This window comes from Sphaerodactylus townsendi, linkage group LG01 (assembly GCF_021028975.2).
Source record: "Sphaerodactylus townsendi isolate TG3544 linkage group LG01, MPM_Stown_v2.3, whole genome shotgun sequence".
In the NCBI taxonomy this organism is placed as follows: domain Eukaryota; kingdom Metazoa; phylum Chordata; class Lepidosauria; order Squamata; family Sphaerodactylidae; genus Sphaerodactylus; species Sphaerodactylus townsendi.
The window spans coordinates 100,475,163-100,502,249 of NC_059425.1; the positions used below are offsets into that span (position 1 = coordinate 100,475,163).

Sequence of the window (27,087 nt, forward strand, 5' to 3'; positions counted from 1 at the left end):
CGCCCACCTCGGAGTAACAGTCACTTCCGGAGCAAGGCTGCGAGGAGGCCGGACCTGGAGGAAGGAGGCGAGAGGAGGCCGCCATGGCAGTATTGCTGGAAACCACGCTGGGAGACTTGGTGGTGGACCTATACACAGAGGAGAGACCTCGAGGTGAGGTGGAATGAGCAGAGCAGTCATGGATGGGAATTGCAGCTCTAGCGCGGCGTGCTCGGGAGGCTCGTGTGTTTCTAAAAGCTGCAAACCAAGCAGAGATTGAACAACCTCTCTGTTTCCATGCTGGGGGGAAACTCCACTGGTTGGATTTCTGCATGTCCTGTAGCAGTTAAAAACACAGCGTGAGAGAGGCCGCAGTAGGTTGGTTTGGACAACCTAAGAAGTTCCTTGCAGAGTTGCGGGAAGTACTGGGTGTCATTTATCGAGTCAAGCATGAGGTACAAAAGTACATCTCTTGGGTTTCGACCTCTTTCACTGGGGTCCTTAAATATTGATGTCCCAAGTTAAATGTGTCATTTGGCTGGCCTTGAGCTAAGGTGACCTGCTATTTGCGAAATGGAAATAGGGGTTTCCTCTAATTTATAGGCCCTGACATGAACTTTATAACCAGAGAGTAAGTAAGTGGATGTTTCACCACCACTTAGTTCCACGCTAGGAAAAGCTTTTCAAGCTTCATGTTTATGTATTGATCATCTTAAACACGCACGCGCGCACACACCACAACACACACACACGTATAAAAAGGGACAACTGCAACTCTAATGCAATGCTTTCTATCAGTTTCTCTGCATCAGTGTTCTCCATCTGTAAAATGGATAAATGTTAGGGTCGGGGGTCACCACAACATGAGGAACTGTATTAAAGGGTCGCAGCATTAGGAAGGTTGAGAACCACTGTTCCAAAATGAGAAGCAAAAGTCAGAACCTGCCTAAAACTCCCATCATTTGGATTGAAAAAAGCTTCCTTCCATCTCATCTATTCCTTCAGTTTTTAATATAGGAGGACAGGGTGTAGTTATTCATTACTGAAAGAAGAGCACTTTGGATATGCTGAACTGTACTTTTCTGTATTATCATGCCACTTATCCTGAAAAATTCCAGGGATGCACCCTGGTGAGCTCTGATTAAATAATTCCTTCTTGTTCAGAGGATATATGGTAGTGATTCTTCCCAAAGACCTTCCCCTTATTATTTGGGACAATTTATTTGTCCTGAAATTAGATTTAGGCTTGTTGCTGTAGTCTGGATGCTGAGTCTCCTTAAGTCTTGTGGTAACTTCTTGTTTCCAATATCTCCCACCTTTCAGACCTTCATGTGCTGTAAGATTTGTAGTAAAGTATCAAGGAGGCATTGCGTGTGTTTCTTTCATTAGGCAAAATCCACAGTCTGATACAGTTGCATTAATTTCTTGCAGCTTGTCTGAATTTTCTGAAGCTCTGCAAAATCAAGTACTACAATTACTGTCTAATACACAATGTACAGGTAAGCATTTGTCATGATGTTTATTTTCTCCCCCTGAATTCTTAAATCAATGAATAGTTTTGCAAGCATGTATTGCACTGCAGATAGATAAGTGAGCTTGGAACAGGAAGACTGTATTAAAATTTTAATCTTGCTGTGCACATGTTACTATATCCCCCTCAGCCGTAATCACTGTCTGTAGCATAGAATGATAAATTGCTTCGAAGAATTATTCTTAGTGCAAGTACAACATCTTACGTTAATGAAGAGCTGTAGTCATTAAGTATATTTAAAATATATTTTAAAAATATGCCTTCCTTTACTACAGAGAGATTTCATCATACAGACTGGTGATCCACAGGGAACTGGCCGTGGAGGTGAATCCATTTTTTGGTGAGCTTTTTATTGGGTAGTGAGACTCTAATTAAAATAGTAATAGATAGCTTGGTATATTCCTGAAAGTAGTAGGCTTCAACTCTGTTGTTTTGTTTTTGTTACAGTTCTCCAACGATTATTTTGACACAATTGCATTGGGCCCTTGCATGTGAGATTGGGCACCCAGTGTTGCTTTCTGCTTGTTTCTTTTGAGATAAAGTAAATATCAGGTAGAATAGTATCTGGGATTGCCGACTGTATTCTTTCATAATTAACCCGAGTTGTTTTTTAAAAAGTCCATTCCTATTGGAATGCCATAATTTATAACATTGTTTGCAAAGGGTGAATACACGGTGGGGAAAATGGAGGATTGGTGGAAATCTTGGCGACAAGACCCCAAGAGCAGTAAGGCACAATGTGAATCTATGAAGCCCTCAGAGGAAAGTATTTTACTCTTGACTTTCTTCTTCATTAATGTGAACAGGTCAGAAATCTATATTGAGATGGTTAAAGAAAGAGAGATAATCACTTAGAAATGTCTGTGGCTTGGATCCTGCCAAGAAGTTCCATAGATGGAAAGGAGGAGGATTTTTGGTGGACCCCTATCCCACTGCAGACCTCTTGACACCCATTTCCCTTGCTTTGTGGCTGCAGTGGGCAGGGAGTCCTTTTCTGCAGATGGAAATCTGTGATGAGTCTAAGTAACTATTTTTAACAGTTGAAATACAACTGTTGTTCTACAAGGTTTGTAGACCCATTATAGTGCATATACATCATTCAATAAGGAAACCTTTGCATAGTTCATAGTTCCAAATGAGCCCTTACAAAGATATTTCATATGGATAAAAGTGCTGATAGTTCCAGTTCCAAATACAGGGTGATGATCTTCATATCAAACTCATGGACAAATAAGAATCCTCCTCCATTTAAAATGGAGGAACAAATCGAATCGAATACCTTTAATGGCATATAAGTCAGAAGCCCTGATTGCCAAAAGCCCAGATGTGGCCCTGACCTCATTCTAAAATGGAGGAACCAAAGCTCAAGTTCAAGAGAATGTGACTCCAGATTGGTTTTGTCTATTGAAGTGAATATTCGTCATGCTCTTAATAGAAATGATTTTTCAAATGATATCTAGCTACATGGTGTATCGAAAGACAATGATCACAAATTTTACAAATGTTATTCTTTTGGACACAGTTTTCTGTTTCAAACAATGAAGAATATTGTTTCTACACAAGACCTGTTATAAAATTCTCTCTCAACTTCATTTATGCTACCTGATATTAAAAGTGACCTGCATTTTAAATACCATTTTAAGCCACCTCATATGAATACTTGAAGAGGCAGGATATAAATATGCTAAATAAAATACATGTAAAAATAACTGTAATATGTTGATGATGCTCATGTGGGTAGGTACTCAACAGGGCGTATCATGAGAAAGGTTTGGAGTAAGTCATTTGCTGTCTCATATAGGTAAAGTAGAACATTAGCATAAAGTGTTTATTGTTATTTTACTGCTGTTCACAGTTTGCATCTGCTAGATGATGTGGTATACTATTTGGAGTATTGGACTGGGGTCTTGAAGACTTACATGCAAATCCGCACTTTCCACAGCATTTACTGGGTGACGGACCAGTCACTTTCTCACAGACTAACTAACTTCACAAAATCTTGAGAACAAAATGAGGAAATGATGTACACTTCTCTGAGCTCCTTGGAGACAGGGCAGGAGAAAAAGTATTAAATAATCTATTTATTTGCATATATTTTTTCAGCAAATTATATGGGGATCAAGCTAAATTTTTTGAATCAGAGAAAGTGCCAAGAATTAAACACAAGAAAAGGGGGACTGTGTCAATGGTGAACAATGGCAGTGACCAACATGGATCTCAGGTGAGCACATCATGCTGGGAGGGTTTTGCTAGAAGTATGGGATTAATAAAAGGAACATTACTTTGCAGACGATCCACAGGGAATGATAATAGTGGCCTCCTGGGGCATGACCCATGCATGTAGTTAATATATGTTCGTAGAGTTTTTTCTTTTTGCCATCAAATAATTTCTGACTTGTGGCAATCCCTTGTGGGTTTTCCAAGACAATACAGCGTGTACTATATGTGCTGGCACAGATGAGCAACAATTAGTATGGTACCATATTGCAAATTAATATGATTTCATTGTTAGCCAAATATAAAACCAGCAATTTACAAATACACATCTTGTGCTATGAACAACAAACATATGTAATCCATATTTAAACCAAAACTGCAAGGTAGTATAGATTTCTCCCTGAGATCCAATAATTTTTCTTTGATTTATCTAGACTGTTAACCTGTGCTGCACTACTAAACTATTTCTTTGTATTTTATTATTTTCTATTTTATTAAATTTATATCCTGCCCTTCCTGACCAGGGCTGGGCTCAAGGCAGCATGGAAGAAGAAGAGTTTGGATTTATATCCCCCCTTGTAGGAGTCTCCTGTAGGAGACTCAAAGGGAGCAGTAGTGGTTAAGAGCAGGTGCATTCTAATCTGGAGGAACTGGCATACATATTTACAAATATTCCATAAATAAATTCATAAAACTAATTAACATCTTATAATTAAAACTCAAGATGATAATACAAGATAAACCTATAAAAATCACCTATCCCATGTTGACATAGACCCCTTACAAGTATGGGAAAAAGTTGGGAAGAGGGAGCAGCAAAGAGTGACAAAGCACATTAATAATTGGGAGGCTAGCAGATGGAATCAGACAGATGAGTGGCCTTAGCTGAAAGCCCAGTGGAACATCGTTGTCTTACAGGCCCTGCAGAACTACTTAAAGTCCCATAAGGCCCTGGTGTCAGCTGACAGAGTTTCACCAGACTGGAGCTAGGACCAAAAAGGCCCTGATTCTGGTCGAAGCCAATCTCACATTCTTGGGGCCAGAAACCACCAGGAGATTTTTGTTGGAGGATTGAAGCGTCCTCCATGGGCAATATAGGGTGATGTGATTCAACAGATTGCCCAGGGTTGGAACCAAAAAGGTTAGAACCAAACCCTTGAACCTGATTTGAAATTCCACTGGCAATTGGTGCAGCTGTCACAATGCATGTGTTGCATGCTGTCTCACTGACATTTGGTGAGAAGTCTGACCACTGCATTCTGCACCAACATCAGCTTCCGAGTCAGTCTCTAAGACAGGGCCACATAGATCAGGCTGCAGTAATCTAGCCTAAAGGGGACCATCACATAAGTCATTGTGGCCAAGTCAGTGCGGGATAGGTAAGGGGCCAGCTGCTTGGCCTGTCAAAGATGGTAAAATGTTGTATTGTAAATTGTTTTATTTATATTATTTTAAAGTGCACTATACACCACGCAGAGCCCTCTGGGGGTGAGCTGTCTATTAAATTTAACTAACAAGACAAACAAACAAAAATAATAAATAAATAAAAGGCCACCCTCCAAAGTCACTCCCAGACTATGACCCCTTGCATCCCCTGGGCTAGTTGTGATTTTGAATCATGTTGCACTTCTATGCATTTTTAATGTGTTCAAATATTTAAACACAATTTTATTTTGTGTTCTTAGATTTGCAGGGTAGGGGGATAAATCAAAATGTGCATCTTGTTTTCATGAGCAAAAACCACCCTCAGAGTTGTCAACAATTTTGAAATTGGCATCTGAATTAATTTTTTTAGTTAGAGCTAACCTCCTAAACACTAGGTTGCTAGAAAGTGTGTGTGCGTGTAAGTGGAATAAAGTTGTTTCCAACCTATGACAACCTATGAATTAATGTCTTTCAAAACATCCTATTGTTAGCAGCTTTGTTCAGGTCCTGCAGACTGAGGGACATAGCTTCCTTTATTGAGTCAATCTATCTCTCATGTTGGGTCTTCCTCTCTTCCTGCTTCCTTCAGCTTTTCCCAGCATTATTGTCTTTTCTGGTGACTCTCCTCTTCTCATAATGTGGCCAAAATATGATAGCCTCAATTCAGCCATTTTAGCCTCTATGGAGAATTTAGGCTTGATCTAGAAGCTGTTTATTAGTTCAAGCAAACAAGATGATGTGCATTATGTCAGCCATAGAATATTGCTGGCACTTCCTCAAAAAGCAGGAATGGGAAACGGGGAGATCAAGGAGTTCCTCATCAGAACTTGCAGTGTAGGTGGAGTAACTGTAGCTCTGACTGTACAGCGTTAGGAAGACACTGCTTAAGAAACAGAACCAACCTATTCCAAAGCAGCATTCTCCCTGATCCCTGATAAGAGCGTGTGTCATGCCTTGAAAGTTCTCCAACCCTTCTTTGTTTTCTCATAGTAGTTTCAGGTGTCATCTTGTAAAAAAAGTAGAGTGGAGAGTATCCTTAAGGCCCCTTTGAACATTGAAAAAAATTACCTGGGGACAAGTAGAAATATTTTAAGATAATCAGAAAGGCACAAGGTACTTCCATTTTGTAACTAAGTAACTTTATGTCTTATTTTTCTATAGTTTCTTATTACTACAGGAGAAAACTTAGATTACCTGGATGGTGTGCATACCGTGTTTGGTGAAGTTACAGAAGGCATCGATGTACTGATGAAAATTAATGAGACCTTCGTTGACAAAGACTTCGTTCCATATCAAGATATCAGGTTTGACTCTTGTTTCCATATTTTACCAAGATTATTTCTGGATGGGTCTTTTAGTGTCGTAGTAATGTGACGTGGGCAAAACAGATCTGGCCTCTAGACCCTTCCTCTGGGAGAACCCAGTCTGTGTGGTTCCAGAGTCTGGTGAAACAGCCTTCACTGTACACTGAGATTCTTGATCATTGCCCAAACTGGCATATGGTTGAAAGATTTACTTGACTGTCTTGATTTAAAAGTATTAATTCTTTTTCAGGTAGATGTATGTATTGTGAAAGCACTCTGTTGTTGCTGAAATGAAATACTGTTATACACCAGTAAATTGCGTTTTCCTGCATTTCTTATTAGGATAAACCATACAGTGATAATAGATGATCCATTTGATGACCCATCTGGTTTGGCAATGCCCGATCGTTCACCAGAGCCTACAAAGGAACAGCTGGATGTTAGTATTGCTATAAATTTCTTGTGCTTTTTGGAGGGAGCAGGAAAGATCAGGAAACAGTTATAGGTTAATCCCCCCCCCCCCCCCCGAGTGTTTTTTTATTTCAGCAAATTTTGATTTTACAGAGAAGGCTCTGTTAGGTGGATTCCACATGGGACAAAACCAGTGGTGTGGAAATAGTGTAAACCCTTTTACACCGTTTTAAACCATTTTACACCGTTTCCACAGTGCTGTTTTTGGCCCATGCAGAATCCGCCCTTGAGAGAGAGTTTGAGGTTTTCTCTTCCCCGCTTCTTTCCTGCTTAATGAGCAACGTGACAAAAAGTCTATTTTGATACTTGACAGCAATCAAGGATTATTAGCTGTCTGTTGTATGTTGTGGAATAAGTAATTTTTAAAGAATATAATTAAGTAAATACTGAAAAGGACACTAGCATTGGTTCATGAAACATAGGCTTTTGCCAAAAATCAAAAGAAAGTACAGTCTCTCAGAAACTCGTTACCTTTCCAGTATTAGGTATGTATGGATCAGGACTAATTCCAGATTTTGGAGGTGCTGGTCAGAAAGTTCCCAGACTCCTTCCAATATAACCCTCTTCACCTGCCTGTACACCCCTTTCCCTGGGCCGCTCAATCACTTCCAAGCCCTCCTGCTGCTCTTCCTCTGCATGCACTATCTGCAGGCTCTTCTCCCAACAGGACTGGGAACCATATGCAGGCAGGAGTGTGGGTGGCTGAAAGGCTCTCAAGCGAATGGTCCAGACTAAAGAGACAGAGCCAGTAGCAGTAGGCCCAACTGGCAATAAGTTGACATATCTTAGACCAGGGGTCGGGAACCTGCGGCTCGCGAGCCGCAAACGGCTCTTTAGAGCCTGTGGTGCGGCTCCACGCCCCTTCCTGGGCAGCGTGGGATTCCGCCCCCTTCCCCCGCGCAGAGACTGCCGCCGTGCCGCCGTCCCGACTGGGGGAGAGAAGAAAGCGGCCTCCCCGCCGCCGCCGCCGCCGCCCCCCGAGAAGAAAGCGGCCTCCGCGCCGCCGCCGCCACCCCCCCAGAGAAGAAAGCGGCTCCGTGCCACCGCCCCCAAGAGAAAAGCGCCTCCGTGCTTCGAGAGAGAAAGCGCCTCCGGCCCGCCACCGCTGGAAGAGAGCGGCCTCGCCGCCTCAGGGAAGAGAAGAAAGTGGCCTCGGCGCCACGCGCCCAAAGAGAAAAAAGCCAGCACCAGCCGTTCGCCCAAAAATCCCCGAAACAGCTCAGCCCTGGAGTTGGCAACGCAGGGGATTTTTTGACAGGTCGAAGAAGGGAGGGGGAAGGAGCCGCAACAGCGGTGCAGCCGAAGCAGCAACAGAAGCAGCAGAGTCGAAACAACAGCCTCCGCTGCCTCCCCCCCAGAGAAAAAAGCGGCCTCCGCGCCTCCGTCCGCCCCCCCACAGAGGCGGGGGGGGGGAAGAGAAGGAAGTGGAATCCCCCCCCCCCCCAGGGTGCGGCTCCATGAATTTTCTTTTCCGGGGAAAATGGGCCCAAATGGCTCTTTGAGTCTAAAAGGTTCCCGACCCCTGTCTTAGACCATGTTGACACAACATCTCTGTGCATCCTCATACTGACCAAGTAACAGGGTCAGAACCCTTAGGATTGTAGCTACACTGCTTCTTTTGTATTTTTATATTTTACAAAAGAGGCGGAATATGAGTCTGTACCTTGATGGAAATAGGAAGAATTGTCATGTTCTTTATATAGGTCATTCTGTAATGCTGCTGTGAAGAAATAAATAGCATTTAATGTATACCACTGTCCATTTCTAGTTGTTTCCATTGTACATTGTTCCTGAGAAAATCCACATTGGTGATCGTTGCTGATGTTCTGTTGATAATAGAATATGCAGACTTGAGTGTACAGCAGCTTCACTGACACACAGCTTCCTGATTCCTGTACGTTATTATTGTTTACATTATTTGTAGTCCAACTTTCTCACTCCAAGATTACACAGTGATGATTCTCAAGGGCATCTCTGTGTTGATTATGTGTGGTAACTTGAATGAATAATCAAATATAACAAACTGTATCAGCGTCCTTTTTTCATATCACAGATTGAAGCCATAATATAATCAACAGGATGTTCACTGGCTTAATTGTATGAAATAACTGTCATTTTTGTTAAAAAAAAATGTAAGACAGAGTGGGAGAATAGGAGCCGATGAGGATATTGATGACTTCAAGGGAAGGTCTGTTGATGAAGTCGAGGAAATTCTGGCGGAAAAAGAGGCAAAAACTCAGGCTATTCTTTTGGAAATGGTAAATATATTTGATTTGTTTGATCAGAGTCATAACTTTATATGTGTTTTGTAGTGCGCATTAGGTGAATATTTCTGAAGCAAGTGTAGCATTAGTTCCTGAGCAGGCCTTGGAATACTACTATTACATTTGGATGTGTGTTCAAGTCCTAATTCACAAGGTGATCCTTGGCAGATCTTTCTCATTAAACATAAAAGCTGGTTATCCTGTGTGATAAGCAAGTCCTCCAAGTCTATGGCCGTTTCCGCACGAAGGCGGAAACGGCCGGGTCAGCGTTTATGACGCCGACCCGACGACGCTGGGACCGTCCGCATGGACGGTCCTGGGAACAGCCGGGCAGCCGGCGCCACGGAGCGCCGGCGCCCGGCCGACCCGGCATGTCCCCGGGCCTCGGCGCTGCCGAGCCTGGGGACCGGCCCTGGCGCCGGCCTGCTCCAGCGGCGCAGGGCAGGGGGGCGTGTCCCCAGGCCTCGGCAACGCGCCGGAGGCCCGGGGACAAGGTAAGTGCCGGGTGGGGGAGGCGGCGTGAAGCTGCTGCCGTTTGCTCGGCAGCAGCTTCACGGCGGCGTTTCCCCAAAAAGAGCGCTGGGAAGCGCTCTGGGGAAACGCCGGCTTCAGACCGGGAAGGCAGTGCGAGGGTGACACGGCTGCGTTGCAGCTGCACCCCCGTGCGAATGGCGGCCTGGAGATGGCGTTTTTACCGTCTCCAGGCTGCCATGAATTGCCCGTGCGGAAACGGCCTATGATATCTGATGGGAGGAGGGGAGGAAAGAAAATGAAAAGGGAGGGGGGGGGAGGAGCCATTTCTCCACAGGTAGTATACCCAACAACATTGTTTTTGCAGTGAGAGGAAGTTTAAATTTAATTATCTTCTGTACTGTCTAGTGTATTTCTATGAGACAGTACTGTTTCTTGAGGGAAATCAGAGGAAGCCCCTCCTACAAATGACTGGATTTTGAGAATTTGGACAACAGCATAGATATCTAAATTGCTAACAGAGAAATTGTGATGATGTTAATGTACAATTGGATACATTTATTGAGGAACGGTCAATGTTTCCAATGGTATCCACAGATAAAGTTAAAGATGAGGTTAGACTTATATACTCTTAATATTTTGTGATAACTATAAAATTTTCACTTCTGTACAATTGTTAAAAATGTACTTGAAAGTGCTACAGCTTTCAAATGGTGCCAGTGTGAAGCAGCGCTTAATCTTGATACATTCACAGGAGGGACAAAATAACAAATAATTCAGTGAATCTTCATTTGCCCTTATGTTGCAAATACAGTATCATGTTTTGGAATTAATTTTACTACCATGGTGTTCATGCACCTTTTTAGATTTCATGTGGAGTCTGAGAGAAAGGAATGCCTGGATAAAGGCAGGGCAGCCCAATTTAAGGAGATTTGTCTTTTGAGGGAAGAGATTTTTGAGAGTTCATAATAGTTAGTAATTATTTCCATATTTGTATAGGTAACTTTTTCTGTTCTCTTGTTAAAAGTCGTATATGTGACACCAGCATGTGTGAAGTAAATACAGATTAATTGCCAGAGTTTGTGTAAAATGAGACTACAATCTCCTCTTCTTACTTTTGTTCTGAAGGTAGGAGACTTGCCTGATGCCGATATCAAACCACCTGAAAACGTGCTTTTTGTCTGCAAACTTAATCCCGTGACAACCGATGAAGACCTAGAAATCATATTTTCTCGCTTTGGGTCAATCAAAAGGTAATAATGAAAAATCTGCATAAGTGGGCAATACAGTATTAAGCCACCTTCTGTGCCCTGCTTGTCTGCTAATTCAGGAACCTATGTCTTTTATGTAGTAGTCAGATGTGTTTGAAACTGAAGAACATGGAACAGAAGAGATGTCCACCTTGTGTGTAGAACTCAAGAACTTACCAGGGAAGGGTTCACTGCCTTTCTGTTCTTGCAGTGTTGGGGGGAGGTGGGAGTGGTAACTGCAGTGTTGGGGGAGGTGCAGACTTATATGAAGCTGTCCTTCTCTGGTGGTCTTCTCAGTTGAGTCTCTACTACTTGATTTTTTAAAAAACTTTTTCCTTTCCTTCCCTTTCTTCTTAGTGTTTGCTTTTATAGTTGATCTAAGTTAGGGATGGCTTCATTCATCATTAAGAGCTAGTGTAGTTTCAGACAAGTGCAACATTTGCCTCTTGGCTATGAGTCATTCAATAACATTCTGTTTCCAGTACTGGCCCTCATGCAACCTCTCATGAGATCCCACTCTTAGGCAGACAACTCTATTCTTTATATTGGAACAAAGCATTGATTTACATATATGCCTCCCTCTTAGAAAATGCATTATTTGCAACTTTAAAGTTAGAGAACCAAAAAGAAGCAGGAAGTATAATATAGTGTTATAGAAATATTAGTTTGGAAATATTGATAAGGCTTAGTATACTTCAACATCTCCTGCCTAAAACCAGTCATCTTTGCTGATGTACCTAGTTCTGTTCAATTCACAGTGTCATATGTGTACTTATACAGGAGTGTCACCATAATCATGCTTATTTCAGAAACTGTAGCACAAGAATGTAGACAATTCAAAACAAATAGTGAGAGAGATTCCACATTTTTCTTAAATCTAGTTATACAAGTTGTTTTCCTATTGCATTTTTTGATGTTCAAAACATTTATGGAAGAATTCCAGCATCTGCAATTTGTGCTGGAATGGAGAAGTTTCCTAGTTCACATTTTAGCCCTCACCAAGACCAGTAATATTAGGGTGATCCTCATGCATAGATGAAAGATTGCTTCCTTTGAGTACTGTAAAATGACCAAGAAACCTTCCTGAAAACTCTGTCAGTCAAATATTAGTTGTCATTCTACAACTCCTTGAACAGGTGTGTTTGCTGAATTTTCAGCTGCGAAGTGATTCGAGACTGGAAGACAGGTGAATCCCTGTGCTATGCTTTCATTGAGTTTGAAAAGGTATGTGGCTTTATGTATTGTTAATCTCCTTCCCCCCTCCTTCCCTTTTTATCATCTGCAGCCTTTTACATCTTGGGCCTTTCCGTTCCCTCCTCAAAGGGACTTTTAGATTGCTGGACGCGATGTTTTGTGCGCTGTTTTAAATGGTTTTAATGTGAAATATAGAGCCCTAATTTTACTATATTGTATGCATTTATTGAATGTGCTCTTATTTTAGATTATATCAGTTGTTGTACACTGCCCAGAGCCCTCCGGGGGTGGGCGGTATAGAAGTCGAATGAATGAATGAATGAATGAATGAATGAATGAATGAATGAATGAATGAATGAATGAATGAATGAATGAATGAATGAATGATCGATCTATAAACAACAATATAAACTGTAGCATATTCTGGAGGTGGAGCTTCTGACGGAGTGACTGGGAGCAGTGGCAGTGGTCCCAGGGTTGTTTCTATTTACTGGGGCTTTACTACGTTCTGAAGCCCCCCAGCAACGATGCCTTAGTCGAATCCAGCTTGCCAGTGGTGCCAACTGCAAATGGCACCAGAAGTGGGAGCAGCAGTTTCAAGGTGGTGAGAGGACCAAGATTTGCTGCTTTCATCTGGACTCTGCGAACTTTAGAGGAGGTGGGGAGCTGGTGGCAGTAGCTCCTACGCAGCATTCGATCAGCGTCCTCCTTGGGTCTCCGGCATCAAAACTGGTGCCCCCATCTTTGAGACACTACCATCTTGACACTACTAATTGTGATACCACTGCCAAGGCCATTATTATCTTGGCCATTATTGGGTGGTATTATCAGCTGCAACCCACATTGCTGGGAACATTGGTGGGTTAGAAGATATCTCCACCCTGCTGCAATCTGATTCCTTCTTCATTTTTAGCTTAATTTATTAAGTTAGAGTAGTAGGTGGAATAGGTTAGTTGTAAATTAGGACTTGTTGATTCTGCATATTGATGTGTGTGTTAGTGGGTAGTTGAATTTAGTTAACATTGTAGGTAACATTGTTAAGCTTAACTTGTAGGATTAGTTATATAAATATTAGTATCTAGGTTATAGTTATTGTTCGTAGTAGGCTTAACTTTTGGGGTTTTTTGTCTATTGGAGTAATTGTTTAGTGGCTAGGCTGCATAGTTTTGTTAGTTGATAAGCTGAATTTTAAGCTGAAGGCTGTGGTTATGGGAGGGGATGTTGGGGATATGGAGGCAGCACTATTGGGGCAGGGGATCCCAGTACTGATGGAACAGGGTAAATATGACAGTAGGCGGGGGTCATATGACAGAAGGTAGGCGAGAGGTGGTTATGCTCCCCCCCTTCTAACCTCCAACCTATCTCGAGGAATGAGGGCTGTGGGGTTCAGGTATCCCCTGCTTCATCCTTGGTGTCGATAAATTCCAGGTCCATCAATAATAAGACTGTGATGCTCCGGGACTACCTTTTGACCCACCGCCTGGCTGTCTCTGGGGTGCGCAGCACTGTCCTTCAGTGGATTGTCTCATTTCTCCGGGGACGGAGTCAGCAAGTGTGGTGCAGGGATCAGGCTTCCCAGAGGTGCCCACTTCATTGCGGTATTCCTCAGGGGGCCTTGCTGTCCCTGCTTTTATTTAACATTTATATGTGACCCCTTGCTCAGCTGGTGCGGAGCTTTGGGCTGATTTGTCATCAATATGCAGATGACACTCATCTCATTCTGTTGATGGGCGGGGGGCGGCCACTGCCCCTGCAGCTCTACAGCATTGTTTGGAGGTGGTTGCTGGTTAGTTGAAGCAGAGCAGGTTAAAACTGAATCCATCGAAGAAGGAGATCCTCTGGCTGGGTTGCGTGGGGGGGGGGGGAGATCGGGGATTTCCAGCCACTGGTTCTGGAAGGGGTCTCTCTGACACTGACCTCTTCAGCTCGCAACCTGAGGTCCACCTGCATTCATCTCTCTCTATGGAGCCCCAGGTGGCCCATGTTACCCAGGTTTCTTTCTTTCACCTTCGTCAGGCCTGACGGCTGGCCCCCTACCTCTCCCAGGCTGACCTGGCCATGGTGATCCATGCAACGGTCACCTCCAGGTTAAACTATTGTAACTCTCTCTACATGGGCCTTCCCTTTCAGCTGATCCAGAAATTGAAGCTGGTCCAACATGCGGCGGCTCGCCTTCTCACGGCTCAATTCGGGACCGTATCTACCCCGTGTTGCGCCACTTGCTCCCTTTGGAATTCCAGATCATCTTCAAGGTGTTGGTGTTGACCTTTAAGGCCCTTCGTGGCCTGGGGCCCTCATACCTACGAGACTTCCTTGCCCCATATGTCTCAATTTGGGCTCTGCGTTCTGCAGAGGCAAATTTATTGGTGGTCCCCGGCCCCACAACAATGTGGCTGGCCTCTACCCAGGCCAGGGCTTTCTTGGCCCTCCAGCTGTTAGAGCCCTGTGGGACCTTGGTGAGTTCCGCAGGGCCTGCAAAACTGAGCTGTTCCACTGGGCTTTTGGGGAGGCTAGCCACGGATTGTCCGACCCCTCCTGATGCCCCACATACCATCTGGTTTCCATCTGCAGCGATCTGCCAATCCCCACGCATGGGGGCAGGAGGTAGAGAGTTTGGGGTTCGGACGCCACACCCAATATGGTTTATCTGAGTTATGATGCTGCTTTTTAAATGGATTTTAATGCACTTTTGATTTATATTGTTGTATTATGTTTTATCACTACTTGTTTTTGGTTTTATTGTACACCACCCTGAGCCATTTGGGGGTAGGGCGGCCTGTTAAATATTATGATAATGATGATTATAATGATGATGATGATGATGATGATAATAATAAATTTAGAAGTGTTTGGCATGTGTTTCTTCTGTTATGTACTGTCTTTCCCAAAATAACCTAGGGCAGGGGTGTCAAACTCGTGCCCCCCCAGATATTCATGAACTACAATTCCCATCAGTCTTTCCCAACATGAGCATTGGCTATACTGGCAACGGCTGATGGGAAGTGTAGTTCATGAACATCTGGAGGGCCACGAGTTTGACACCTGTGACCTAGGGTATTTCATTCTTTTAAAAACATTAGTACAAAGCAGTCATAAAATGCTGTAATGAAGTTTATCTATAGGTTTTAGGAAAACCATTTGTTGATATAAACCAGTGCGATTACAGTGGTGCTTTTGAAGATCAGAAAATCAGCTCCTTCATGCATGAACTTCTGCAGCCTCAGTATCATTTCAGTCTGAAAAACAAAAGGATGGTGATCTGCACCACATGATTATTGCCAGAATGAATGTTACTACAATCCCCAAGATTCTGTTAGTCTTAGGTGTGAGCCAGTCTAGAAATCTGAAGCAGATATGTGCAATGTTTTGTGCCTGCCTGTGGTGGATTCTGCACAGGCCCGGGGAGCAGCGGGGCACCAGTGTACATGACACCTGTCCAGCCCTTGGGCCGTTTGCACACATGTGTTCAAATGGCCTGGGAGCTGCCACGGGCTGCATGGAGGTGTGCTGCTTTTTTTTTTTTAAAGTACCCCTCTTCCTTGCACAGTTCCATGGCCCTGGCAACGCTGCGGGGATCGGAAGGCAGGAGGTGTGTCCCATGAGGCCAATGGAGCTATGCAAGGAAGAGGGGTAAGCTTTTTTTAAAAGTGGCGATGTGTACCCTGTGCCGTTTGCTTGGCACCAGGTGCATATCGCCCCTTTTCAAAAGACTTGCTCATTGTGTGAGTCACAAAAACACTGGCGGGGGGGGGCGGGCAGCAGCACTGCCTCAATTTGGAGGCGGTAGCCATGGGAACTCCCTCCCCCAACCGGTGTTTTTATCGGGCCCACACCGGTGAAGATGGCCCATGCGGAGTCTGCCTGCATTATCAAGTATTCCAGAAAGAATACCATCTGATCTCTGAAATATGACCTGGAATTTGGAAATGGCCTGGGAATTGTCAACCTGTGCAAAAACAGCGGGCCTGACTTGCTTCTTTTAAATTCCTCAAAAGAATGCTTATGTGGAAGAGTCGCAGGATTGTTCTCTCTGAACAGCCAATTATCCAAAAACCCAGTGATCTGATTAAATATCCTGGAATTCCTTGTGTATGTGGGCAGAGGATGGTACTTGTGGAATAATCGCTCTTCAGGAACATCTGCAAAAAAGCCTGAGTAGGCACCTCTATGCTAAACATAGTGATAGATGGCCTAATAGTATCCTGGTAGAGAGACCGGTGTTCCCCATCCTCAGGATGTATTTGGTGGTCCAAAACATGTTTAGACTGATAGCATTACTAGTAATATGCTATTGAAAACTTCTTCTCTAGTTCATACACTGGCCTAAATCTAACTGTTTGTTTCATTGAAATATGGCTACCAGGAGGAAGATTGCGAGAAAGCTTACTTTAAGATGGATAATGTACTAATAGATGACAGGCGGATACATGTGGATTTCAGCCAATCTGTTGCAAAAATAAAATGGAAAGGAAAAGGTAACTTTTATGTTATAATCTTAGTAGAAGAGGGAGGGAGGAACAGCGTCAGCTCCTTGCACAGTGTCAGTTCTGCTTTGGTTCGCAGCATCAATTTTTCATGCAGGAATTAGCCATTTCTAGATTCTTCAGATATGACATCTTCAAAGTCTGGTTGGTTCCCTGTGAATCATACCTTGCCTCTCAGAGAGCGTTGTGCTATTGGAGAGTATTGAGCAGGCTACCTGAATGTCTCTTGGCATGGTGAATGCACAGGGTGGGCGAAGGGTCCTCTTCGCTCATAGTGGCAATGTCTACAGTCAAGCTTGGAGGAAAGTGGAAAAGGGTGAGGGCTCAGCAGTCCGGTATTTTCTGCGGGCCTTTGTCAGTTTCAGTGCAGTCTGGAATGTAAGGAACATTGCAAGTGACAGTTGCTAAATGTTTGAACCAGTTGGGGAGACAGTATAAGAAGTCCCTTTATGTATCAGGACATATCCAACACCTCAGGTCATTGGTTAAGTAGGTAAGCATGCCAATGTACAACTGCATATATTCTGCTGCTATGGTATGCATGAAAATCCAAGCAGAGAGAATTTTAAAAACTGTTACTGAGGATATACTCTATGTTGCAGGTTTTTTTGTTTTGGGGGGGATTTTTTTTGGGAGGAGGAGGGGTTGGGTAATGAGGTCTACTACCAACACTCCAGGCATTAAGGAACTGTTACTAATTAGCTTGTTCCAGTTTGGAACTTCATCAACTGGGAACACTTGGTTCTGTGCACTGCAGTACCAGTTTGTACCATAAGATGGCAGCACAAAGCAGAAGATGCTGACTCAAGCTTCCAATCAATGGTTTTGTGCAACTGTTGTTAAATGTTATTCAAATGTGTTAACAAAGCTAGAACTTATAAGGTGGTCTTGATGTCAGTCATACAGTAGGAGTGTGGTAGAGCTATACTAGCATTGCCATGGATGCCAGTCATTGTAATGATTGAGATAAATTGGCACTGACGAGTAGACCACGTGTGACATAGTGGTTAGAACACTAGACTGAGGCTGGGGATGGTGGTGCAAAATGCTGTCAAGTCACCGCTGACTTGTGAAAACCCTGTAGGGTTTTCAAGGCAAGAGACATTCAGAAGTTGTTTGCCATTGCCTGCCTCAGCGTGGGCTGAACGAGTTCTGAGAGAACTGTGACTGGGCCAAGGTCACCTGGCCAGCTTCATGTAGAGAAGTGGAGAATCGAACCCAGTTTTCCAGATTAGAATCTGCCACTGTTAATAGCCACTACACCATGCTGGCTGTCAGGGCGGGGGGTACCCTGATTTGAATCCTGCTTATCCAAGCAGTGTTTTGCAGGATGACCTTGGGCTGCTGTTTTCTATCTCTTATTCTAACTTACTTCACAGGGGTGTTGGGAGGATAAGGGAGGTAGTGTGGGAAATGCCATCCACAGGTTCTTGGAAGAAGGGTGGGATAAAAAATGTGATGGATGGAACTGTTATTTTACTTTTGAAAGAGTAATTTAAACCCTTGCTAAGTAGAAACTGTAGGATATGCATGTCGATTGTCCTGGTGTTTAGGATGCGTTGGCTGGAGTGGCATTCAGAGAAGTAATGTTGCCTCATCTCTGTTCCTTAAAAATGGTGAAGGGAGATGGGGAACTGTCAATTATGGAGGGGAGGGGAGTGTTGCAAGCACACTGTCAGTGGACATGAACGTGGTCTACCACCTTTGGGTGCCTGGCAGGTGCCAGTCCTGAGGCTAGTGCATACATAACTACATTGCTAATTTTTTAATTGGTGGCTTGGGGATGGTGCTGTTTCTGGAATCTGCTGTGAGGTCGCAAAGTCTGAGTACTCAGTTAAATGGCTCACTTTGTATGAGAGTATAGTATTTTTTTTAACTTTTCTAACTTGTCTAACTTTAACTTTTCTAAAAATATGCAGTAACAGTATTAACCATTCAGACTTTAGAGATATATCTGTGTTGATTGTTGCTGGCGAGGTTGACAGAATGGTTGCTGACTTCGCATCTTATTTGTGGTTGTGTTAAATAGCAGCTTATTTCTTTCCATAACAGGTGGAAAGTATACCAAGGAGGATTTCAAAGAGTATGAAAAAGATCATGACAAAAGGTCTAAGTTAAGCCTGAAGGAAAAGGCAAAACCCAAGCAAGAGTATCTTAATGATTAATGATTTCATGTTGTTAACTTAATGATTTCATGTTGTTAGGTTTAATTTTGCTTTGTATAATTTGTGAATGAAAAATGTTACATACACGTGTTGTACATCTGGGGAGATATGTATGACATTTTTCAGATTATTTGGAATCGCTTTCTTTTTCATTGGAGTCCTAATGTATTAACATATTAACATGAATTTTATCTTTATAGTGAATTGGTGGAGACTTAAACCTTTGATAAAGATATGTGGGTTATTTCTAATTTTCAATAATGTCTGGTCATAGAAGTGATAATTCAGCATATAAAACTTGTTATAACTTGTAGTGCGTTTTGGTATGGGCTCAGTTAAATTTACAAGATAGATCACATTGTGAGAAGTCAGTTTTTTGCACACAGTCCTTATTCCCTGATTTAGCTATCTAAACTCCAGTTAAATGTCTCTTCTAGGCCCTTCAGACAGTCTGCACTGAGTAACAGAGGAGATTTTTTCCTCAAGCTGCAATTGTGGGTTGATGTAGTTGCAATGAAAAAACAGGTCCATGAAGTAGATTCTTCTCCATAGCATCTACTGTTTACTTTCCCTGTAAACAGATTATGTAGCAACCTTCTAAGTCAGTGCTGCACCTATCTGGGACTGATCGCTGCATGAATGTGCATTTTGCCTCACCACATTATCTAGCTGAACCACATGGGAAATCAGCTGTTATCTCTGTGAGATAGAATACCATCACTATGCAGAAGTATTTTGGCAGCTATTATGCTATGCTTATACTGTTTAAATCGTGCTTTAAAATGGCTAGTGCAGTTTTGTAATGCCATTTCTTACCTTCCCTTCTACTGCCAGGCTGATGACAGAAACAACTAAAATTCTAACAATATAAGAGTCCACAGTAAATACCACTACAAATTAGCAACATCAAAAACAAAAGTTAGAATACAGATTAATTCATAAACATGGATAAACTAGATTATTAAAATGTGTTAACATTCTGAATGGATTGTGGTGGGTAGCCTCATTGGACTAAAGAGGCAGAAAAAAACATTTGGGTAGTGGCACCTTTAAGACCAATGAAGTTTATTACTTGGTATAAACTTTTGTGTGTATGCACACTTCTTCAGATGCCATGTCTGAAGAAGTGTGCATGCACATGAAAGCTTACTATATGAGCGTCCTGAATTACTATCTTTATCCTTTTAACCTGTCAAAACTAATTGCAGCAATGGCTCAAAGTGGCTCATTTTGCTTCTTTTTGGTGATCTCACACTTAGTCACATTTGTGCATGAACTCTGTCTGACCGCAGCATTCTTATTCTTGAAGCACAGCTTCTAGGTCAGCTCTTCTGTCTAGTTCCAAAGTTTCCCTTAACCAGCTAATGCAGCACTAGATATGACCTTGTATCGGGGGATGAAGAAGAAGGATCCAGAGCAGGTCACAGGCACACTGAGAAGAAGAAGAAGAAGAAACACAACCATTCAGATGATGATGAAAATGAAAAGAGGAGCAAACATCCTAAGGTACTGAGCTCTGTTCTTTCAGCTGAGCAACATGTTTTAATGTGGCGGTATTGCCACTGACGCATGTCATCAAATAGAGGGAGTATGTTTACCTGTCCAAAACCCACTGAACATACTGTGAAATAATACCAAGTTGCCTTATCCCAAGTCAGACTATTGATCAGTCCTGATCATTATTATCTGCGCTATCAGTAGCAGCTCCAAGGTCTCAGGCAAACAGGTCTGGCTTCCTGAAATCCTTTATTTGACAATGCCACTGATTAAGGCATGGACTGTCTTCATCCAAAGCAGATACTTTACCCTCTGAGCCACGGCCCCTCCCTTTCATTACCTACCCAGATACTAAGCTTGACTGTTTTTTTTTCAACCTAAAGCCTTCTCCCAACCTCCTAAACGCCACTTTTTTCCTTTGTATATGCACATCGTAATTGACTGTTCTTGCTTGCTACTGGAAAGCTCCTTATCTGTTTCAACCCCCTGCTGCTTTCCCCCATCAGAGATGCAGTGGGTTTGTTCTTTCATCGGCTCAACAAAGCTGCCTAGAAAGCCCTAGACATGTCAGTTTGTTCCTTGCACACCCAGTCATGAAAAGCACATAGGTACTCAATAGACTACTTTTGCCATCAGAGTGACATCTGTTGGACATTCTTTCTATCGGGCATTCAGTGTAGAAACATGGAATGCTTGCTTTCTTAGAAATTCTGTCTCATTAAGTAGACCTGCTTCAGATTGCCCTCAAAATATATGTCACTAATTATCAACATACTATTGATGTTTTCAGCCAACTATCTTTTGCAGGTAAAGACCTGCAAAATAATTTTAAAATAATAGCAATGGTTTGATTGTCTTCCACTGTAGCAACTGGATAGTCACTGGGCATCAGCAAGGTAGATAATGTAATTTAGAGATGCACGTAAGATTTGAATGGAGATCTCCAAGATCCACTGCAGTACTACTCACTTCATGGTTTTGCACAGTTGGAATACATACCTGTGCTGAAGTTCTGTTGTTATGAAGAACAAGATGACTAGTGGTTTCATTATTTGAACTAAATTCAGCTGTGGAATCTGAATCAATAAATTACAGAACTCGTGATAGAAAGGGAAGGGTGTGAGCTGGGAAATGGCAAAATAAAATCTGCTTCCAATGCTTTGTGGAGCTTTATCACACATGCCCCACTGGCTCATGGCCTCACAAACACAGTTGGGTAGCTTGCACAGGCCATCATGAGCAGATTGCCAACATGTTACTCCAGCCAAAAGGCAGTCTGGACTAGGGAGAAATTGTTCACTGAGAATAAGAAGACCCCAAGAAGACCCTTCACCACCCCAAGTCCAAAGGAAGGATGAAGGTATGGCTGATCGGACTGCACCTCCTGGGTAGGTGTGCCTCAGGGTAGCAGCTAGTAGAGATTATTTTGATGTTGAAGTCAGTAGGTGAGGGAGGAAGTGTCTGTTGCTCCATACATGTACAATGTATACAGACATAGTGTTTTTAGAGAGAGAAGATAAGTGGTTATAGTACAAGCTGACTTGACAATAGAAGTTGACGGTGTCAAGAATGATACCTGGAGGGTATAGTGGATGGGGTGGAACCTCAAATGGTATGATAGTCCTAACTTGGGAACTTAGTAAAAAGGAACAAAAAGTCTTGGAAACTAGTGTTGCATAACAATATTTTCAGATAAGATGTGCCTTTTTGGATGTTGTTTTTGTTGGACATTTTTTATATTTTATGACCCTGTGTCACTGAAACTGTCAGAAAACACAAATACATTGTATTTGTTTTCCGATTCATCAGTCCATGTATTTTCAGTTTTTCACCAGTATAGCAGGCAGTTAGGAACAAAATCTTTTCCCTTTGTGGTGCAGTTGTGGATGAAGAACCTTTACTTGGATTGTGTGACTGAAACCTGGTTAGTTGGAGCATATCATAGAACTTTGTCACAGATTATCCTAGCTAGCTGTCCTGTCTTTCATCAGCTGGGGAAAGGGGTAGTTGTTATTATCTGCTGAATTTCAAGCTTTCAAATTGATTCAGTTTCTTACTTGGTGCCCTCTCCCTCTTGCTCTTCCTGCATGGTTGCAACCCGTTCAGGAGATATGTCAGATGCATCACCTGGTTAATTCTGAATAGATGGCTTGAGTTGGGTTCCTTGATTGATATTGACAGGATCATAGAGTCTCTGGAGCCAACCACTTTTACTTGGAATCTCTGAACCACTTGATTAAGTTATGTGGGGTTAAAACATGGGATCCATTGGTGAATATCAGAGTAACTTTCCAAAGCCTTTGAAAGAGGTAATAGCTCAGTCTTTGCTGGAAAAGCCCTTTCTTGACAAAGGAACTTCAGATCTGTGTCAAATGTACCTTTTTGGGTAACATTATGGCAAGTCAGCTTCAGAGCTTCAACTGTTCTGGACTAATCCTAGTCTGATTTCAGGCCTTGTTTGGAGTTATGATGACTTTCCTTGCCTAACACTGGCTGTTTTACTGTACCTGTGTTTCATGTGTAGTGTAAGAGTGCTGTCAGCATTTTTATCCTTTTCCTTCCCTGATGTATGTTACTTGCATTTTTACTTCAGTAGCTGGCTATATAAGAAGAGGAGTTTTGTCCTGTGAATTTCTCTTAATCCATCTTGTAAGGACAATCAAATGTTACATTTGGTGCTTTCCCCTGTGCCTTATGACTTTGTTTGCTGATATGAATAACATTATGTAAAAAGGCCGTTTGCTTTCTTTCCTTCATTTGTTTTTTTAATGACACATAAAGACCTTGGTTTACTTCAGGAGGCAAATAAGTCACAAGATGACTCAAATAATGTAGTAATGCGCAAGAGGAGAACATGCAGGTCACAAAAGATAACAAAGATAGAGATATCATGATAAGGGGAAACTCATGACTGTAAGGAAGGATGACTTTAATGTTGTGAGTTTTAGGAAATACTTTCTTTTTCTCTTCTGCAGTGGTAATCCTGCTATACAAGACTAAAAAATAGATATACATACATAAGCCCATTCAAACATTTATGTAGTTATTACCAGGATGTTTTGAAGTTATTGTGTCAAATCAAACCTTCCCCGCCCCCTTCCTTTTAGCAGTGAATTTTAAGGTAGTAATGGAAGCTGTGAATGTGAACTGAGCTACATATGATTCTGAATATAAAAATATTTTCGCTATTAACAGTGGAACTCCACAGAGCTTTCAGAACAATGAACACATTTTTCAGTCACCCCAGTTAAGGTGGGTTATGAGCTGCCTCAGCTGGTTTCCCTGAGGCTCTTGGTGGTTCCTCTTGGAGCTGACGGAACAGCCTCTTGATCTCTGTGAACACTTGAAGCCTCCTCATTGTGGTTACAAGAGATGAATGGAATGGTGTAAAGTCTTCCTTTCTTTGCTTTTTTTTACATTTTGAACCATAGGAATCACAGGATTTTCTTGAAGAGTTCTGGCTTATCTCTAGACCAGTCTCAAGAAAGTCTCTTCCTTTGATTTCAAAGAGAAGCATTAGCCATTTCCCTGTTTTTGAGTTCAACATCATTCTCCCACAGAATTTCATATAAAACAAAGCCCCATGTAAATTGAAGTGTCTATTGAGTTAGTAAGATGATCATAGAAGAACTGAGCACCATCTTCTTTTCCCATTGCTGCCATTTACTGCTCCTTTTTTCTAATCCATGCAAGCCTCTGTATAACCTCAAGTAACTAATTATTTTCCTCAATCTTTCCTAGCAGGACCTTGAGCGAAGGAACAAAGATGACTCAAGCAGAGATAAAAGAAAAAGCAGCAAGCAAGAGCGCCATAGGAGCCGAAGTCGCAGTTGGTCACGGGATAGAGAGGACCGTTACCAAAAGTATAAAGACAAGCACTATGAGGAACCCTGGGAAAGGGAGCATGAAGACAAGAGGAGAGCCAGAAGCCCTAAGAAGTCCAAGGATAAAGAGAAGTCCAAGTACAGATGAAAGAGGATAACAATAATGTAAAAAAAACCCAACAACCCTGAACCCTGTGGTGTTTCTCTACTATGGAAAGAACCAGCACCATATGCCCTGGAAAAAAGAGATTTTAAGTCCAGTTTTGACGTTTAGTGCTGGGATACCACAAGAGCACATCTTAGAATGTAGAGATTTCTGAAACTGAAGCAGATGGTTGTGTTTTGTGAGGCTGACAGATACAGGAAGAGCGAATGATGAGGAATTTACGGAATCTAAATGCAGTGATTATCTCCCACCACTCCAAGAATGCCATTTAATGTCTATCTTTATCTTTAGATGGCACAGTTACTCTTTTAACTACTTCACACATAATGAGTTTCCTGCCCCAATATTACTTGTGTGAAGGTTGCATATAACCCAGTTGTACACTGTTTCAAGCTGATGTGTATGTTCTGCTGTGGGAAACGTTCTGCTAGGTCAGGGGTAGGGAACCTGCGGCTCTCCAGATGTTCAGGAACTACAATTCCCATCAGCCCCTACCAGTATGGCCAATTGGCCATGCTGACAGAGGCTGATGGGAATTGTAGTTCCTGAACATCTGGAGAGCCGCAGGTTCCCTACCCCTGTGCTAGGTGATAATTCCTGCTATATGGCCACCTTATGAAATAGTTGTGTTTGTGTTTCCCATTTTACCCAGATATTACATTCAATCTACTGCTTGAAAATAACATCCAAGTAGGGAATTTCTCATGTGTAAAGTTGCTGTAAATTCCTCTGCTTTTGTTAAGCCTTTATAATACACAATTCATACTTAACAAGTGTGTGTGTGTGTTCGTGTTTCATGGCACCATTCTCATACCCCATTTATTCCTCAGCTTATAGAGACTGCAACATGTGTCACCATCAGATGGTATTCTCAGTTTGTAACTACTTACTTTATTTACTTTGCAGTGGCACTAGCTTTACTGACAGTTTATATTGAGCTATCTTCTGCCTATAAGACGGCATTTTCCGGGGTGAGGGAGATCATAACTGATTTCCCTTGCAGACCCTCATGTCATGCATCTACACTTGTGTGATGGTTGTATATAACCCAGTTGTGTTCTTCTCAACTGCAAAAGGTACAGAAATGAAAAATTTATACAGATCAGATTTTGTTACACCTTAGCCATTTCAAAATTCTGCTCAGAATCTATCCTAAAAGCTATACCAAGGGCTGTTCCATTAGCTCATTTTTTTTACTTATTATGGCCTCCAAAATGTTTTACTGCTTCAGAAATGGAGAGTATTTTATGCTTATTTAATATGTAATTCTTAAGTATGTGCTGTTTTCCATTATCTTCTACTGAGTGTTTAGGTTATAAAAGAAATGGAATAACCTACATGTTTTATGCTTCTGCTATTCAGCTTTTTAGAAGAAAGCATCTGTAGAACTGAGTAGGTGTGTCTGCTTAGTAGGAACATTTATGGAGGGAAAGAAATGCTAGTTATTGTAGGGATCGTTCTTCAAGTCTGGTATATAAAGATACAATATGGCTGTCTGTCTCTGCAGAGCTATAACAACTTCTGAGGATGGAACAACTGAGGTTGAGAAACTTGTACAGAAAGATTTCTTCTTAAAAAAGAAAATAAAGCTGCACTTATGATTCAAACTGAATGCCTCCAAGACTGATACTGGTATTAAAAAAATAACCTTGCAGGAGCTCTCAGGCTATTTCCACACGGGTGGAATACAGCGACCCAGGGACGCTAAAAACAGCATCCCTGGGGAGGGGTTTGCATGGCCACTGCCTCTGCATCGCAGCAGCGGCAGCCTTGCAACCCCCAAGCGGCGCAAAGCCACTGTTCCCGAACCTCACTCCCTGGGCGAGGTTTTTCGGAAACAGTGGCTTCCAACTGCTGCTGTGCGGACGGCAGCAGCTGGAAGGCGCCATTCCCCCCTTTCCCAAACGCCTTACCTTCCCTGCGACCTACCGGCGCGTCGCCCAGGTCAGGGGACATGGCCCCCCTGCCCTATGACTCCACAGCTGTTGCGCAGGGCAGGGGGGCGTGCCCCCTGGCCTGGGCGACGCCCGGAAGGTCGCAGGGAAGGTAAGGCGTTCGGGCGACAGCGCAGCCTCCATGCAGGTTGCGCCATCTTCCCCACCCCTACTGGGACCGTTCATGCGAACGATCCCGGGGGTGTGTGCGTTGGCGTCATATGCCAACGCACCCCTGAGCGTGGCCGTGCAGAAACGGCCTCAGTTTCACTGTATGTGTTATGTGGCATCAAGTTGCAACTGACTTGTGGCAACTCCTGCAAGGGTCCTTCAGGGCAAGGGAAAAGCATAGGTTGTTTGGCACTGACTTCTCTAACAGTCTTCCTTGGTGATCTCCCACTCAAGCACTGACCCTGCTTAGCTTCCAAGATTTGATGAGATCAGACTCTCATATCACCCTGCACCCCCAAAGTTTTCCTAGTATGATCCTTACAGCTTTCCAGAAAACACTATAGTGAGAGAAAGTAGCACAGTCATTGATTAAATTGAATGCTAGAACACAAACAATAAAGACTTCTGTGTAACATTACAGTTTGTACTGACCTTTACAAATAATACCTGTACTTAGCACTAGATGGCTATGACCTTCTTTCCTCCTATGCTACTGTTCTTTTTCTCCCTTTGCAAAGTTGAATGAGTTAAATGATATGAGCTACCCAATTAAGGAAGTAAAATGTTCCTGGAAAATGAGCTGTAACTTGCACATTGCACCTTGATATAAACAGCGCAGTGCCTTGAAAAATAGGCTGCACTTCCTCATGGGAATAAATATTGCACGTGTGCTATATAGCCCACGGTGTGAGCAGGTGGATAACTGGTGGTTCAGACAACCTAGCAGTTTTCTGATCACT

At 42.7% G+C, this 27,087-nt stretch overlaps 1 protein-coding gene across 3 annotated transcripts; it reads left to right on the forward strand.

The window, feature by feature from the left end:
- PPIL4 (peptidylprolyl isomerase like 4) lies at positions 1–25,849 on the forward strand. 3 transcript variants are annotated; one of them, XM_048488942.1, is made up of 14 exons: positions 1–153; positions 1,411–1,478; positions 1,786–1,850; positions 3,614–3,731; positions 6,314–6,456; positions 6,799–6,895; positions 9,069–9,185; positions 10,791–10,915; positions 12,070–12,136; positions 16,470–16,581; positions 18,643–18,739; positions 20,126–20,261; positions 23,994–24,673; positions 24,830–25,849. In XM_048488942.1, the coding sequence occupies exons 1-13, from the start codon at positions 84–86 to the stop codon at positions 24,222–24,224; spliced, it is 1,446 nt and encodes a 481-aa protein (XP_048344899.1). In that variant the 5' UTR covers positions 1–83; the 3' UTR covers positions 24,225–24,673; positions 24,830–25,849. The 3 variants fall into 3 exon arrangements, with proteins under 3 accessions (XP_048344899.1, XP_048344908.1, XP_048344919.1); XM_048488951.1 differs by having other exon boundaries at positions 23,994–24,663; positions 24,810–25,849; XM_048488962.1 differs by having other exon boundaries at positions 5–153; positions 23,997–24,673.
- The last annotated feature ends 1,238 nt before the right edge of the window (positions 25,850–27,087 follow it).

Bases quoted from the DNA above. Each gene is read 5' to 3' on its own strand.
- PPIL4 (XM_048488942.1), top strand. From the start codon at position 84: ATGGCAGTATTGCTGGAAACCACGCTGGGAGACTTGGTGGTGGACCTA. The intron at 9,186-10,790 runs GTAAATATATTT...TTTGTTCTGAAG, and splicing joins AGGCTATTCTTTTGGAAATG to GTAGGAGACTTGCCTGATGC. The intron at 10,916-12,069 runs GTAATAATGAAA...CTGAATTTTCAG, and splicing joins CGCTTTGGGTCAATCAAAAG to CTGCGAAGTGATTCGAGACT.